At 34.4% G+C, this 18,100-nt stretch overlaps 1 protein-coding gene across 9 annotated transcripts in view; it reads right to left on the reverse strand.

The window, feature by feature from the left end:
- LOC118243055 (sodium channel protein type 2 subunit alpha) overlaps positions 1-16,770 on the reverse strand; it is a 55,454-nt gene extending 38,684 nt beyond the window's left edge. For 4 of the 9 annotated variants that reach the window (XM_050711528.1, XM_050711525.1, XM_050711523.1 and 1 more), the window contains exons 1-9: positions 16,501-16,770; positions 13,210-13,328; positions 10,757-10,846; positions 8,851-8,979; positions 8,088-8,179; positions 6,909-7,181; positions 2,947-3,010; positions 2,230-2,371; positions 1,213-1,419 (exon numbers count right to left, since the gene is read on the reverse strand). In XM_050711528.1, coding sequence (XP_050567485.1) covers positions 1,213-1,419; positions 2,230-2,371; positions 2,947-3,010; positions 6,909-7,181; positions 8,088-8,179; positions 8,851-8,979; positions 10,757-10,846; positions 13,210-13,328; positions 16,501-16,767 — 1,383 coding nt within the window. In that variant the 5' untranslated portion in view covers positions 16,768-16,770. Of the gene's footprint in view, positions 1-1,212; positions 1,420-2,229; positions 2,372-2,946; positions 3,011-6,908; positions 7,182-8,087; positions 8,180-8,275; positions 8,368-8,850; positions 8,980-10,756; positions 10,847-13,209; positions 13,329-16,500 lie in introns of all 9 variants that reach the window. The other 5 variants (XM_050711527.1, XM_050711522.1, XM_050711521.1 and 2 more) reach the window with 2 other exon arrangements.
- Positions 16,771-18,100: the final 1,330 nt, after the last annotated feature.

Here is an 18,100-nt window from a genome sequence, read left to right on the forward strand (position 1 = left end):
GTTAAAGCAGCCCAAGGGAGAAATGTGCTGTCAGAGAACCGAGTTAACAAGCATCTCTTTCAGATTGGAGCAATATGTCACAGTGACTTTTTCACCTGAAAAACTATGTAAAAGTAAGGAAAAAAGGCTCAAGCAACAGGAAAATCCCTGTTAATGGGAAGCAACATTTTCTTGTACCATTTTGCTGGATTTGCAATACTCTCTAGTCTACTAAATAGTTGGTATGACATTATTAATTTCAGTGTTGCAAACAATCATCGGAGATTTGAGTTTAACTGCAGGCTATTAGAGATCTGTTGCTGTTTGAAGTCAAACATTTGTGAAGCATTTGATTAATATTTATTTGCAATCTGTAGTAAAAACAAACAAACAACCCCCTATTGCTGGCTTTAGTCATTTGATCACATGGAAGACATAGTTCAACTTCTGCTCTGTGTGGCCACATGCCAAGCAGACATAATCTATTATCCTATTAAAGATTTCAGAGTTTTCAAACAAAGTAAAGGAGTTTCAAATTAGTATGTAATCATGACATCTGTAGAAGAAGCATTTTCTCCATTTTTTCCACTTTTTCCAGTTTTATTTAAAACTGGAACACTACTTATGCTGTGAGAGCTGCAGAAGGAGTAGAAAAAGCCAAATGTTGCTGAAACAAAATATTGCTCCCACAGCAATGACAGTAGTTTTTTTTTCTGTCACTTAAATAAGCAGAATTCCTGTTTGTTGGTTTGTTTTCCCACATCTCCACCTCAATTTCCAGAATCACAGAGTGGTTAAGGTTGGAAGGGACCTCTTGAGGTCATCTTGTCCAACTCCCCAGCACAGACAGGGTCACCAAAAGCAGGTTGCCCAGGACCGTGTCCAGACAGCTTTTGATTATCTCCAAGCATGCAGATCGCACAACATCTCCGGAGAACTTATTCAAGTGTTTGGTCATCCTCACAATAAAAAAAAATTATTTTTAATCTCTTGTTTGAAATTTTAGCTTACTGGTTCTTTTTTTTTTTTTTTTTTTTTTTTTGGTCGCTCATTAAGAGGCTTACTTAAGCCAGCTGAAGAAATGTTATGGAAAACATTAAAGATTTTTTGCAAAATGAAGGAATTTATGAGAGAGGAGGTAATATTTAGAAGTGGGGGACTGAAACTGTTCTCAGAAGTGAACATTCAATCACAGTCAAGAATGGCAAAAGCAATTGTCCTTTACAAGAATACCTGAGCTTCTTCCTGTTGCTTTTTCAGTTGTTCCAGCATTTGCTGAAATTCTGCTTCTTTCTGTTCTGCTTCTTCCATGGTTGCTTGATTCTGTTCTTCATAGGCCATGGCAACCACAGCCAGGATCAAGTTAATCAGGTAGAAAGAACCCAGGAAAATGACCAAAACAAAAAATATCATGTATGTTTTCCCAGCAGCACGCAGTGTCTGGGGAAAAAAGAGATAATACACATTTTTTTAGCAGACTTTTACATACTATTGCATCTGTGTTATATTTTAGAAACACATTGTAAGATTGCTCTGTGTTAGCACAAGATGATTTAGTTATTTTTTCCACATACAAGTAGCTAGTATTACATTCTGGCTATATGTGCAAAAATCCAAGTTTTATGTCTGCTATGGTCAAGGTGAATAAAATTCTACAACTTGAATACTTCATAATTTCTACTAATGATAAATCTGTTATAGAAGTTGCTGCCACAATTACACCTTTATATTATAGCCTTTAAATCTAACAGTAGCGGGGCCACTAGCCAGCATCTTACCTTGTCTCATCAGTCCCAAACTACAGTGCCACAAAGACAATGCAGTATACAAAATGTCATGCTGCACAACATCACTGTCCTTCAGGTTAAGGATCTGTATAGTTCAGGGACAAGATGTAACCTTCTCAAAGAGAACATATTTGTACTAGACTGCTAATCAACTTAACTAGCATCTATTTACAGCACGTTTGGGCAAGAAGCATTAACAAGTTCATTTACTCATTTGTGAAAATGAAACAATAATTCTAAACCATCTTCATAAAGTAACAGCTATTTCTTACTATGTATTTGAATAGCACATGGAAACCTAAATCATGGACAAGGCCCCTGTTGTTTTAGACAGCTTACATATATGAAATAGAAGATGATTTGTGTCCCAAAGGCCTTAGGGACACGTGAATGAAAATAACTATGCAAGTACTATGTAGTAATGGTATTGGTGATGGTGCTGTTTATTTTAATAAGTCCTCACCAGCTGGTAAAGATTCTCCCAAAAGTCCTGAGTCATCAATCGAAACAGTGACAAGAATGCCCAACTGAATGTATCAAAACTTGTGTAGCCATAGTTGGGGTTTCTACCAGCTTTCACACATATATATCCTTCTGGACATTGACTACAAAAGAAGAGGAAATGCTATTTTTAACAACTACTCTAAATTACGATATTCTATAGAAAATCACAAAATTGCTCAGGAGTACCAGTTGCTAATGAAATTATGAACATGTAAAATTTTATTCTACATACCTAGGATAAAAATATGTATCTTAATCAGTTTTCAATTTTTAATTCCATTTCCTATTGATATTTCAGTGCTTTAATAATATAACTAACAGCAATCAACCCTTCCCCACAATTTTTCTTATCAACAAATTTACATCAAGAAAGCAAGAGGAGAATGTCAACTAGAACAGGTGATGATAAACAGTTGTCAGCCAGCTGGCAGTAACATTTATGCACATAGCATTCCATGGGATTACCTTTACAAAATTAGCCTAAGATTCTGAAGAAAGTGCCTGTGTAAACTCAAATCACATAGATGGTTATATCTAGGTATAGTTTCATATCCCCAAACATTGGTAATTTGAAATTTTAAGGTACAGCTGATACTTCAGTTAGCTACCTAAGCTATTCTAAGTAGCTAATTATTCTTTCTTGATGCACTATGAAAAATGACGACCATTTTCTTACCCTGCATCTGAGCTATTGCCACACAGCAGAGCATCATTTTGTCCTTCCAAGAAATAGAAATGATCTGTTTAAACAAAATAATAATGAATAAGATAATGAGAAAGACATCATTTATACCCTATGGGAAATTGAGCTATGACAAAAACTTTTACACTTTGAAGAAATAAGCAGAGCTAACTGTTTAACTGCAATATACAATGATCAGAAATTTAAAAAAAAATATGGAAAATACTGTTTTGACAGGAAAATTACTTTTATATAGTCTTGAAGTTGGTCTTTCTTTAGAGAACAGAAAGGTAGTCATATGATTTATTCTCAGTAACCTACACAATTTAGTAAGGATACAAATGATAGATTAACAAATTGTTTACGTCAGCTAATGAGTGAATGAATACCAGGAAAACAGGACAAATACGGAGAGCAATTCCCTGCCTTTTTCAAGCATTTTTATACATACCATTTAGAGTTACTCATTTATAACTATTAATCCCATACTATTTTATCTAAATATTACTGGAAAAAGTACTGACGTTTTTGCAGCATGAAAACACATCACAACATGCACAAGGTATTCTTAAATGGATCTTGACTTGAGCAGTGGAAGGCAAAACCAAGCTTTTATTGTACATGACCAAAATAAAAAAAAAACTACACAAAATTCTATAGCAGAGAAATGTACCTGAAGTATCTATATGCATTTTGTTAATAGGCTAAATAATAAAATGAGGTTAAAATTAATTTAAAGAGTTGAAAGTTTAAAAAGCCCCTGCAACAATCTTCCTTTTTCTTTCTTTTTCTGTCTTTCTCATTCTTTCCTTTTTTTCTTTCTTTCCTTCTTTCCTTCTTTCTTTCTCTTTTTTCTCTTTCTTTCTTTCTCTTTTTCTTTCTTTTCTTTCTTTTTCTTTTTATTTTTCTTTCTCTTTCTTTCTTTCTTTCTTCCTTTCTCTTTCCCTCTTTCCCTCTTTCTTTCCCTCTTTGTCTATCCTTCCTCTTTCTCTTTTTCTCTTTCTTTTTCTTTTCTCCTCTTTCTCCTTGTCCTTCTTCTGCTCCTGCTCCTCTCCCAGCCACTCCCACCTTTCCTTTCTCTGTTTTGATGCAGAAAATGAAAACCAATTTGCCATCAATTGCCTGTTTGGAGCTCTTATAGCAAAATGGGAATCTCTAGTGGAGATTTTTGGATCAGGTGGCATATTAAGCTAAAGTTGCCAAAATTAGGTATGCTCTGGCTGTTCTCAGGAAACAGATGGTTCCTTGAGATCTAATGCCAGCTGGCATGGACTAACTTAGCTGGCATGAACAAGCTGAGGGCTAATGCTAAAGAGACAAGCAGGGAATTGCAACCAGTTCCTATTGACTGCTTCTACTCTGTCACCACCAGTATATGATGGAGACAGCATAAAATCTGCTTATTTTAATGAGAAAGAGATTGGGCACATCACTTCTGCATCTGCATTCTGTTCTCCGACATCAGATAAGAAGACAGTGGGTTTTTAGATATTTAGGTGCTTGCATAGTCATACCCTGTGAGAGATCTACTCCTACTTAAAAAGCTTAAAGTGTATAAAGATGAAGATAGGCACCAAGCTGAATTTTCAAAACTGTGTGCCCAATTCACATTTCTGCACAGCACAGCTCCTCTTCTGTTAAAAAGAGTATCCAGATAAACTGTCAAGTCAGCTCAATTCTCAGCCCAGTATTTTGAAAAAAAAAAAAAAAGATTGATTTCTCAATATAAAGATGATATCAATAAAGTAAAAAAAAAATAGTTATTACGAGCTTATTAAAAATTAGCTGTACATAAAACTACTCCTGTATCCTCCTTTGTCAACGTCAGGACAGTAGTCACAGGTACAAGTCCTACATGACACTTTCATAAGCAAGTACGGGAGATATGTTCCAGCTGGAATCATCAGGAAATGCTTGAAAAATGATTCTGAGAAAACAGTTGCCAGTGACCCAGTGTCAATTCAGAAGAGCATTTTCTGAAGATCCTTAAAGGATCCGCACTATACACTGTTTTTATTAGAAGTTTCATTAACAGCTCAAGATGAGACCTAATACAAAAAAAAAATGCATCAAATATGTTGAAGACATAAAGCTAGGAGAGGAGATGACTGAAATTTAGAATGACCTTTGCAAACTAACAAGCTGGTCTAAAAGCAATTGGATTTATTTCAAGAGACAAGTGGAAAACGCTACAGTTGACAAGACAAAATGGAATATATAAATGCAAAACAGATAGGATCTGGCCACAGCCACTGCTGTACAAAAAGATGCAGTGACTGTCATGAACCACAAGTTGACTGTGAATCAACAATACAGCACTGATACAAAAATGGTGTAATTTTGAGATGTATTAATAGTAATGTCAGATCTGTGGCATGAGCTAATTACTTCTCGCTACCTTGTACCTTTACTAGAGGAGTAAGTACCAGATTTGAGCACCTTACTTAAAACAAACAAACGAAAACCATAACAAAACAGACTAATTGGAAACAGTCCAGAAAAGCAAAAATTGTTAAAGAGGTACAGAGAACATGAAACAGAGAAAATAGGTTTGCTTAGTTTAGAAAACACCAGAGAGAAGATAACAGTTTTAAAATGTTGTAAAGATTAATATAAAGTAGATTATTATTATCTTGTTCTTAAGATCACAGAAGAAGTAGTATCTGAAATTCAGAAAACTTAGGTCAGTTATTTAGAAAAAACTTTCTATTTGTGTGATGTAGTACCAGAAGCAGCTCAAGAGGGAATGGAATGGAAAGAAATGGAATGAGATAGAATAGAATTGAATAGATTAGAATAGCAATAGAATTTCTTTTTCAGAGGTTTTTAAGAACAGGTTATCATCCAAAACCTTCTCAAAGCCTGCATTTCTATGAGACTACTAGCATGCTGAGACGATAAGTATATTAAAAGATTATAAAGCAACCAGACTTGGATCCAAAAGCATTTAGCTGTTAAACTGAGGGATCCTAACTTTCAGTGATGTAGTCATCAGTTACACCATTTATGCAGACTTCATTAAAAAAAATAAATTGTGCCTAATTACAAAGTTAAAACTCTAAATACATTAACTATATGTAAATAGGAGAGACTGAAGCTATTTTCCATTATGAAAGACAGAATAGCAATGCACCAGGGATACTTTCAGAGCTGTTCTGAGTTTTAAGACTTTTCTGTTAACAGAGTAGATATATTATAGACGTCACTGTAAACACAGTGACATTAACTACCTTAATTCTCAGGTGAAAACACTGTATTATGTGGTACAACAGAGACAAAAATACTAGTTTCTTGATTTTCAACAGATTGGAAACAAATGAAAAGATACATAACATGTAATGTGGTTCTTATTTTGCTACGTTTAGATGCATAGGACCAGTATACTCATAAAGACATGTTTGTGCTGTGCAAGGGCGTATGGTGCAGAGATGTTCACAACCAAGTTCCAGAACAAACAGTGCAGCTTCATGTACATGCTGTGGTAGGATTAGTGAGATAACTGATGTCCAAATGTGGATTTATGATTTGGGGCATTATCTTGCACTAATGTAGCTATGCAGATTTCAGATCCCATATTAGAACTGTTACACTATTTCAGGAAGATATTTCCGCATCGTGCTCCAATGTGGATTTACTCTAAAAGTCCTACACACAGTGTGGATTTACTCTAAATGTCCTACACAGTAGGTTAAAAAAAGAAAAAAAAAAAAGATTTGTTGGTACCCAGTACAATATTATGAATATATTTAACTACATTTTGACTGTTGCTTTATTTATAACACAGAGTGTTTATTTTTTAAATGAAAACTAAAACTATAATCTGCAAAAACTATAAGTGCTTTTATGTTTCTTGACTAGGAAACAACATTTTAATTGCAATGAAAAGATACTGATATGCTTTTGTATGCTTTAAAAAGTTTCAGAAAAAACAATGCAGTAAATGGTATCATTCTTACTTCTATCTTCGATGTACTCATCCCAGTTAAATATTGTCATAGTTGTATTAATAAATGTGCCGTTTTCACCTATAGAGCTATTAAAGTAGGAAATAACAGTTGTTTCAAAAGTAGAATTGTCTGGAGGCCACTGCAGGCATTTATTCCTCAAGTTGCCCATGAACAGCTGCAGCCCTATTAGTGCAAATACACTTAGACAAAACACAGTCAGGATCATAACATCTGAGAGCTTCTTCACAGACTGAATTAGGGCTCCCACGATAGTCTTCAAGCCTGTAAAGAGAAAAGATTTTTATGATGATGTTAAACATACTAAACACACAAAAAATCATGTGATTTTTTTCTGACAAGATAAAGATTTCATGCAAAATGACAACTAAATGAGTCTAATGTTTGCGATACAATAATATCCATGAAAAGACTGGTTACTTGTGAAGATGAGTGAAAAGCTGTAAATTTATGCTTATTCTAGAGTGTACAGAAATAAAAAGTAAGTATTACCAAACACATTGTTTATGCCAAAACAAGTGATTTTATTACTCATGCTATATCTCAACCTTACATAGGAAAGTATTGTTTGCTTTTGCTGATGCTTCTTGCCCAAACCTTTCTTAAATGAACTTTTCAAAAATTATTCTGCATTTATAAACCTATTACAAAGACATAATAAATTCTTATTTTAAAAATAACCTAATAATAATGTTCTTACGATATGAGAGGGATGATGGTTTGGAGAAGAAAGACATCTTTAAAACAATTCCCCATGCATGGCCCATGCTATCCTTTAGAGATTAATTTTTTATATATGACATTTGAAACTGAGTTAAAGTTGATATATCAAGTGCCTGTAATAAATGATAAAATTTGCATCAATATGAAAGCTTAAAATTAACTTATATTTAAAACATATAAAGGAAAGCTTGATGTCATAAGATGCAAATCACATAGGCTGTTTACTGCAAATATCTCATGCAAGAATTTGTTAAACTCAAAGGCTGATTTTTTGAAAAGAAAACACAGCTAATAAAAAAAGCAAAAATCAATCTAAATAAAATTATGTCTTGATTCCTGCTTTTTTATTTTGTTAACAATGTGTAGCAAACAAGGCTTATGTTTTAAAAACGTGAATACAGCCTCTGTGGAACAAAAGTCAGCCTCAGTGTTTAACCTAGCTCTCACCTGGAATGACTGATATTGTTTTCAAAGCTCGGAGAACTCTGAATGTTCTCAACGCTGAGACATTGCCCAGGTCCACAAACTCTGTCACATATCTGTAATAGGGGAGTTCACACACAAACACAATGACAGCACACAAATAACAATTGGAGAAACGAGGGGCCTAACACCTTACACCAACTACATCTTACCTGGGATTACAGAAATAGTTTTCAAAGCTCTCAATACTCTGAAAGTTCGAAGAGCTGAAACATTGCCTAGGTTTACAAATTCTGTTACATACCTGTAGGATTAAATCACAGTTACTCAGAATTGAGGCAGATTTTATTCTATTTGCTTGGGTCTTTGATTAAGACCTCTTCAGCGTTCACTGTATTTTGCCTGCGTTATAAATATCCTTCTGACCATAAAATTAAATTAAATTTTATCAAAGTAAACCACATTCACTTGATTTTTGCAACCTAATTTGGTCAGCTTCTAGCAGGAAGTCAGAATGATTCCTTTAATGCTGGTATGCAGAAAGGAGACAGGATATGAACAGTTCAGGCTTGATGGTATTCACAATCCTAACAGGCTGACACACGATGCTGGCCTCTGCAGCACATGCTCAGTTAGAAATACTAAAATGTGTAAAAGAGGTAGAAGAAACATATTGAAACCGCAGGAAGTCCAGGCTCCAAATGTTCTGGCTGACAAAATATGAGGCAATTTTTAGTCACTAATTTCATGCTATCAGAAAGATTTTTTTTTTAAAAGGGAAACTTACGCAAATGTAATGACAGTGAAATCTAGCCAATTCCATGGGTCTCGAAGAAATGTAAAATCTTCTAAGCAGAAGCCCCTTGCAAGAATTTTAATAAGTGATTCAAAGGTATAAATTCCAGTGAATGTGTATCTAAGGAAAACATGCAAGACAGAGTTTATAGAAACACATTTATGTTTTCTGTACACAGTATGCTCTCTAGTCCCATCTTATTCTCTTTGAGTGGCATTAAGAATTTAATGCAAGATACAACTAACTTTAACTTCTGCAGAATTTATTCCTTAAGGGAGAAGTAGGAATCAAATTACAATTAATAGACTACATGACAATCCATAGGCCGAAGATCAGATTCTATAATCTACACCAATGAATCAGATGTAAAATTCCCTGTTACTTCGCTGGTGCATGTTTATGTCCAATCTAAATCAATGTTATAAGAACATACATCTAAATCCATCATGATTTCAAAAGTTGCTTCCAGACTAAAAGTGTATTTCTTCAATATTATTTTTATGCTGAAATATTGGACAGTACCATGATCTCGCAACATGTCAACCTCTCATCATCACTCATTGACTTTGTTACAGAGTAGTTGTACCCAGTACTGCACCTTCAGCAAGACAGGCATAGTACTGGAACAAACCCAGTGTTTTCAGATGCAAAATCCTGTGCAAGAACAACCAAAAACATTTACCAATTCCAATAAAATTCAGCTACTTTTTTTTGACTAAAAAAAAATGTGGCTGAAACATAAAAGGTAAAAATGTTTAATTCTGTCATTCTGAGTCACTTCAATGTTCTATCTCCAAATGATGTCATTTTGAAATTTAGTTTCATTTGTATCTTTAATGGAAAAGACGACAAAACAGACTTTTTCAAATTAAACTGTTTAAAAGGCTTGAACTGCTTTTCAGACTTGACTCAACCTGAAACCAATTTTCCAGTATGAACTTTTTTCAGTTCAATCACTATAAAAAAATGTTTTTTCCTGCACAACTTTACTCAACCGATGACAGGATTTCCATTATATATATAAATGGCATAATATAATGACATGAAGAAATATTCAAGCTAGCTATCTTTATTCATAAATCCTTACAATATGCCAGACATACTGAGTGCATGTAGTTCATATTGAACTCAAAATGAGAATGCCTACACTGTCTTTAATAGCCCTATGATTTCCCTGTTGATTACCAAAGATTAAACTGGTACTTATCATCCAAAGCAGTTAGGAGGGAAGAAGCAGCAGAAGCATAAAATGCTGTTGCAAAAATGAAGCACCATCAAGAGCAGTGTTTCACACTGTGGTCTACAGCCTTGGAAACATCACAAAATTTGAGCAAATTGTATATGGGGACCAAAGTGTTGATACCATATTGGAACTTTTCTTTTTCTAGCTGTTACTTCCTATGGGAGGATTAGCCAATCCCTTAAATACTTTTGTAATAGCTTATTTTTCATACAAACTTTTCATTATTGGTCTGTCTTTGGTAAATGAAAGATGCACAATAGTAAACAAGCCATCCAGTGGACTCTTTATCTGTAATGGCTGCTGCAATAGAGATAGGAGGGTGCATTTCCCCAGGTTCTTGCAAAGACGCAACACAGAATGCAGCGTAAAATATTTATCATCCACATTTTTGCACGGTCATATGACTAGCTTCATCTTCTTATATTACCCATCTAATATTGCAAATAGAGAATTGAAATTTAACAATCTGTAATGAGGGAAGTGTTAGAAAATATATTGATTTACACAGAAGAAACTAGTATCTGAATGGCTGTTGAAAGCATATGCCACAAAGTAGTTGCTGTCAGTAAATGCCATCCTTATTAATATAACATGATAAACAGCAGTTTATTTCAGATTACTGAATATTAGTCAAAGAAAATCCATTTAACTTACTCTACATTCTTTGTCCAGTCTGGAGGGTTACTCATGGTCATAAATACACAGTTGGTCAAAATAGTGCACATGATAAGCATGCTGAATAATGTAGGTTAAGAGTTAAGGAATGTAAGCCAGAAAATCTCATTAAAAGAATATCAAACAACACCCTGGCCTGGGAGATATCCAGTATCAGGAGCTATTTATCCCTCCACTGCTATGTTGATGCTCAGGAAATATGAGTATGTTAAAGCCTCCATAGTCACTGCTTTTAGTTAAAAGAGGACAACCACACACGAAAAATTAAAAGAAAGATAGACATATATATACCCAAAAAAACACTTAACTTTAAGAGGACGTTATACGATTTCTTTCTTTTGAAATAAAAATGTGAACATTTAAAGTAGTGGCTTCTAATCTAGTGGAGTAATACAAAAAAAGATTTTTGTTGGATGACCTAGACAAAACAGGCTGACCTGTTTGCTATATGTATGTTTTGTTGTTGTTGTTTTTGCTTTTTTTTTTTTTAGTAATATACATTAGGAAAAAAAATATTCTAGAGCAAATTCCAGAACAATTCCAAATCATAAATAATTTCATTAATTGTGACAGAACTGCTCTAGATTTACAAACCTCCACTCACAGGACTGATACATTCTCAGAAATGAAAATAGGAACACCAAAATGAAAACCGCACAATGATACACAAAATGTCCACATGATGGCACCATCACCTAAAATTAGAGAGAGAGCAAAGCTCGATTTTAAGAGCTTTAGTTTATTTAACTAAAATGCAGGTTGACACGGTGCTCCACTCTAGGAATCTGAGTATTATGGTGTGGGAAGTACTGTGATGTTCCCCTCACACATCCCTTTGTATGTCTACATTAACCAAACAAAACAAAACCTTCAAGCAACAGTAAATACCTCTGCCTTCTGAACTGTCAAACTAGTGACATTACAGTCAGCAATTCTCCAGGTCTTTCATCTCATTAAACAGATTTCAAATCTTTTACTTGGAATGTGGCTTCTTGCTGTATAATTAATAAGTGCAAGGAGCAGAAGAGAAAAGACAGTATTCTAAAACATAACAAATAATGTGTTATGACTACTTCACAAGCCCATAACATAGGCTTCAAAAATCCTTTTTTGAAGAAATATCCTCTCACGGTTGAAAATCCTCACTATTCTTTCATCAGGCGAGAAATAACTGGAATGTACCTTCCCAAAATGTTAAACAATGATTTTTAATATTCTGACTTTGGTCACTACGGCTATTTACTACCATCTTACTTCCATGATCTTCCATTACTCCATGTAATTGAATAATGCTCTGTTACATGCTACAGAACGTCACATAACTCTCAAATAGTTATTTGTAGTGGCACTTTTAGCAAGCAAATATAAAACAGACTATCCAGTGTTATGGCTGATTCTGAAGTCATTTGTAGGCTAGCCATTGATAACAACATCCAACACGTATTAGATAATCATAATTAACAGACTTCCATTATATTAAAATTATTACAAAATCCTTCCAAAGTTTATTCTACACGATCTTAGGATACCTCTATGTAATGCTACAGAAAACTGCTTTCAGTGTGGTTATGGTAGACTTCTCTGAAATATAAGTGTGCAAACATTTGTATGTTCTCCTTAAGTAAAAAACTTTTTGAAGTCAAAGCCCTCAATGACTTTGTATCAGTATTTGGGACCAGACCAATGGAATGCCCATTGTAGTCACATATCAAAACACTGAGAAAGACAAAATGAGACATTATGACCATTTACCTTTGCAAATCTCTACCTATAATGTGGAAATATCAGGACCTACTTGAAGACTGATATTACAGTATCTACAGAATTACAAATGCATAAGGCAATAATGATCAAGAAGTAAATGTGACAGGCTGGACACATATCGGACTGAGAATGCGTAAGACAAGAAACCTAAGCAGTTCTATCAAACTAGCCTTCTGCAAGTGGGATCCGAATATGAAAATGAAAAGGAATAATGAAACCATATTTTCACTAAATATTCATGCGAGTACATAACTGGGATAAAAGATTTGGTTTTAACACAAAGTGTCAGTGAAGAACTGAAAGTATTTTGAGCAGTATGTCCGTTTGTGAAAAAAATGTGGTGGGAGGGGAAAAGATGAAAGATGTGAGGATTACATGAAAAATAAGAGGGAAGGAAAAAAATAAATAGGTGGGGGAAGAAGAAAGACACAGGAAAAAATGTAAAGGAAGATGATTGGTTATCTGGCTTCTGATATCTGGCTTCCACCAATGACAAACAAACACAACAATAAAAAGGGAAAAAGAAAAAAAAAGATGGGAGAAATAGTAGAGAGAAGGACAAAGCACTATGGATCCTGTTGATCTTGGGACATGCATCAGAGAATGATTTAAAAACTAAGTAACATCTCATTGACTACAATTTTAGACTAACCACTTGAAAAGGATATGAATGTACCAAAATCTTAATAGCTATTTTTCTAAGAGGATTGAAAGGAGTTAACATGTACAGGGCAGAGGTGGCACTGAATCGGAATATTGCCTTCCCTTTATTCAATACTATAAAGGTCTGGAAAAAAGAAACACAGAATGGAAAATAACACTTAAAAGATACTAACAAATAACAAACAGTTTACAAATTCAAACCTTGAATAATTTTCATTTCATCATTGAAATGAAATGTATTTGGTCAGACTTTTCTTCTATTTGCACCTTCCCACCCCACCCTGCCTGCCCCAGAATCACAATCCCCTTGTCCAGTTCACATATAGCAGACTCCACTCAAATTACTATCAATAAATTTGCATGAAAACATTTTGAGCATTTATTTAGAAATCATAAGCAATCCTGCTATTGCTAGCTAGAAAACAAAGACAAGTACATAAGGTGCAAAGGTAGTAGGCGAAGGTACTAATATCTGAGGTATTGGTATATTTTCTACAGCTTATAACAAAAATACGGATGTACACAACTTTCAAAAACTTTAATGAATCATTTAATCGCCAACATTCCAAATAATCAGCATTAATTATCACACCATGAAAGTACTAAGACAATAGTGCATGGAGTGATATAATTATCAAAGGTGAAATTGCAAAAAAGGAAATGGCAGTTTTTGGACATAACATTAATGCAGTGGATAGTTTTCATAGTACTCTATGAAAAGAATAACACATTGCTTCTCTTTTGAACTATTTCTTTTGAGAGTTTCATACCTGCAATTCTGTCTATTTTTCTTATGCCATGCTTTACTTTTACCTAATACAGAATTCAATAATCCATGTATTTTCACTGTTTCTCCATGGTTTCATCAATAACTCATGCATACTGCTAACATTAAAAAAGCATTTATAAATGTAATATTTTTTCCTTAAAACCTGGGAAATAAAGACGGATAAAGCCTTTATTTAATATGCTGTATGTTTTATTATTATTATTATTATTATTTAGATTACCACGTATTTGGATAAATTCCTATTTCTATTATCTCTTCTTTCCAAACATGGGTGAAAGTTCATGTGCATTGAAGGTAAGAGGATCTAGTTAGCATTGTGGCAGCCCTAAAAAGCCCAAAGGGAACATAAGCCATGCAAACCTGGAGCACTGCCAGGAGCCATCATCTACCACAGCTGGAATCAGAGGGCAGCATTTGCAAAGATTATGCTCTGCCTTCTGAGCAGGTGTGCCAAATACAGCAGCTGAAATCCTGGAAACATGAGGCCTCCCCCTGCTTGAAATCATAAACTTTAGCTCTTCCACAGTGAACACATTTCCATTCTCAGATACATGCTGATTCTCAAGCCATACTTTGGTACTTAATTGTAGAGGAGAAAGGATTAGTCTCTAATGTGCTATCTTTTTTATCATTGCTTTTCAACTCCATTAATATTCCTTTTTGAGTTCAAGAAACTCTACCCCAAAATCAGAGTTTCTCACGTCTTCTGTTCCTTCTATTCTGACAAAACATCTGTTGAAGCATCATTTCTGCAGTGCTGGCCAACCAAGACATATTGAAAAATTAAAATGGAACCTGACCTAAATACACAAACAAGGATGTTCAAAAAGATACAAAGAACACTAAGAAAAATATCAGGAGAAATATGATTGCAACGTGTGTAGTTTGAAATCTTACATCTCAAGCTAGAAACCACTATGCTTTTGGAAAAAATAAAGGCAATTGCTAATGTATGTCTCTCACTCTAGAGCAGGCAATTCAGAAGGTATGTACTTCATTTTCACAATAAATTGCAGAATTACTTTTCTGGTTTCCAAACCATGATAATACGTGTGTTAAGTTAAGCATTTCCAGCACCATTTTTTTTTTTTTTTAGATTTTTATTACTACAGAACTGGAAAAGCAGGAAGGAAAGGAACCAGCACTTTGACCCAAATCTCATTTGTTGTACTTCCTGACTTCAACAGGATTAACCACTTGAGTAAAGACAGCAGAACACAATATTTAACTTAAAATTTAATTGAAAATTTAAGTCACAATTCTCCATGGAATGAATTGAGATTTGGAAATTCTGCAATGAAAATTTAAGGTAGAGCTTAGTTTTTAAAGCTGTTGTCTCTGTTTAGGTTGTCTCTAAGGTCCATACTAGTGATAAGGTAAATCCCTAATTCCTGCAGGATTTTTTTTTTAATTAGTTCAAATTTGACTCCTAACATTTCTTGAGGGTTTTCTTCCATTTTCTTCAGTCATTTTTTGCTTTCATGTTTGGTTTGTTGTTGTTGTTTTTTAATTCATTTGTTTTCACTCACTTGATAAATTCCACAAGAAAAACAAAAGAAAGAACAAGAAAAAATGACGGAGACAGAAAATTCATCAGTAATTTCTGGTAGAATAATGATGATGCAATACATATGATGCCAAATCCTAAGGGAATGGAGTTCTGGAGGAAACCTAATTCCATCCAGACAAAAGTCTAAAGCTTAGCACTACTGCGTTCGGCTCCACAGTTGTTATATTTTGTTTTAAAAAAAAAAAAAAGAGAGAAAGAGAGAGAATACATGTTCTTATTAAAAAAAAAAAATCTATAAAATATTATTTGAATTACTTCTGCAGACACTCCAAGAGGAATTTCTACATCCTCTTTACTTGACTCTTTTTTTGCCACCTCCTCTTTAATAACAATCAGAGCAATATAAACCTGGTTATGAAAAACTTTTAACACAGAGTATGTAAGTTGGATATATGATTCCTCTATACAGTGAATGAAGAGGAAAGAGGAAGATCTTCAGCATATCCTGAGAAATTACCTTTGCATACTTCCCTATTCTTATGAGCAAGAGAAAGCAGCCTAGGCTTTCTGTGCGATAGTGATGAAAGCTAGTGATGTGTCTAGCTACCTTTCAGATGGGTTTCAGGATGAAGATCTGCTCCTTTCACTTCCAAAACAGAACAATTAATGAAATACTAGCATTCTAAAGATATCCCTTGTGCTACTTTTTCAAGATTTTTCCTGCATATGAAACACTGAAAGCTACAAATTTTAGTAACATGCCAAGTATATCAAAATAAACATAAATGCATCTCTACCTACAAACTAGGTTCCACAAACTTGCATTACTAACTTCTGTTCTTACAACTGAGATTTCTGCCAATTAAATCAGCTGCCAGGGGAATGTAATTTTAAATAAAGACTGGGTCCGAAACAGTGTAAAGCAAAGGAGACTGCGAGAGAGTATGCTCTATTTTTATCTTCTTAAGGTTTCATAGACATATACAACACACTCACTTTTTTATTGATATAATATGGGTCCAGGTCTTCCAAGGGCTCGGACACCATTCCTGGAGGTATGTCACCATAAATAAATGGCAGTGTTTTTCCTGCCTCCAAGTCGCTGTTTGGCTTTGGGCCATCTTCATCATCATCATCTTTACGTTCTTGTTTGGACTTCTTAGCTTTTTCTTCATTGATACGCTGTTCAATCGCTGCAAGTGATTCTCTTGTGAAATAGCGGAAGCTGTCAGGTCCTGGTGGTACCAGCACTGATTGTGCCATCTTTTCATCCTGCACCTCTTAATTACTGCTTAGCCTCTCTCATAAAAAAGTGCTAAAAATATATTAAAAAAAAAAAACATTTTAGAGCAACACAAATAGCCATAGACAATGTAAAGGAATATACCTTCATAGAATTTTCTGTGGGACATCTTTATTAAAGACAGTAATTATCATCCAAGAGGAGATTGCTGTGAATATTTTTTTTTCTAGACAAACCATTTTCTTTTGCAGCTAACCTCTTGGAGGCGAAAGCATCAATTCTTGTGACATTTACTTTAAAAAATTCTTAGTCCTTGTGACGGTAGATTGTCAAAAAAAAAAAAAAAAGCTTGTATAAAAATGTCACATATAACACAATAACATCATCTTGCCTTTTTCAAGGGTAATCCTATGATCAATCCAATGAATAAAGTAGGAGATATTTTCCAGCGCATTCAGTGAGGCACCAGCAGTTTGGAATTGTTTATGGTTCAGTTTTGAGGAGTTAAACTCCAGTCAGTTCACCATTTTATAATCCTGAAAGCTGTAACTTGAACCAACCATCCCTACAACAAGATGGACCAGTAATCGCTCTCAGAATCCACTACTGCCACATAAAACCAAAGGGATCACTTGAAGGCAATGTGAGATGTTCCTGCTCAGGTACAAATATGCTGCCTTTGCAGAGCTGCCAGCTCAGGAAACAAGGGATCAGGCATAAGCACCTGTATTCAGATCCCCTGCCTGGCAACACACTGTGCACTGGAAGAATTGCTAAATTAAACAAAAATTATATTTAATCATTAGATAATGCACTTGTTGACCTTTTAGGATTGATACCATATAAATTGTATATATTTTTAACAATTTGCAGTAATAAGAGCAGAACCATCTTTTCTTAATGTCTCCAGACAGTTCAGTTAAAAAGAACAAACAGAAAATATTTCTAATGCAAATACTTTAATATGAAATCATAAACATGATCTCCGCCATAGCCTTCACGCATTTTTCTCGAGAGTCCTTTATCCTGAGTAAGCACATTAAAAATACAGAAAATGCAGTAAAAAATAACTTCTGTGTAAGTAAATAAACCCAAGAAACAATTATCAAATTAAAATGATACAATAGTCAGAATACAATCAGTATGATCCTATTTTACTGTCTCTCTAAATATACATACTCCAGCACAGCTGCAACAAATTCCTATTTTGGAAGCCTGCTAAATAAACTGCGGCAGGATACTTTCTCCTCCTTTTCATCCATATGCATATAGCCATTTACACCTACATAGACATCCACACACATCCCAGCTCCTGCAGGTTTCCCTGCAAACATCCTCTTCCACTGCGGGCAA

The sequence above is a fragment of the Cygnus atratus genome, chromosome 6, assembly GCF_013377495.2.
Source record: "Cygnus atratus isolate AKBS03 ecotype Queensland, Australia chromosome 6, CAtr_DNAZoo_HiC_assembly, whole genome shotgun sequence".
NCBI classification, from domain to species: Eukaryota; Metazoa; Chordata; class Aves; order Anseriformes; family Anatidae; genus Cygnus; species Cygnus atratus.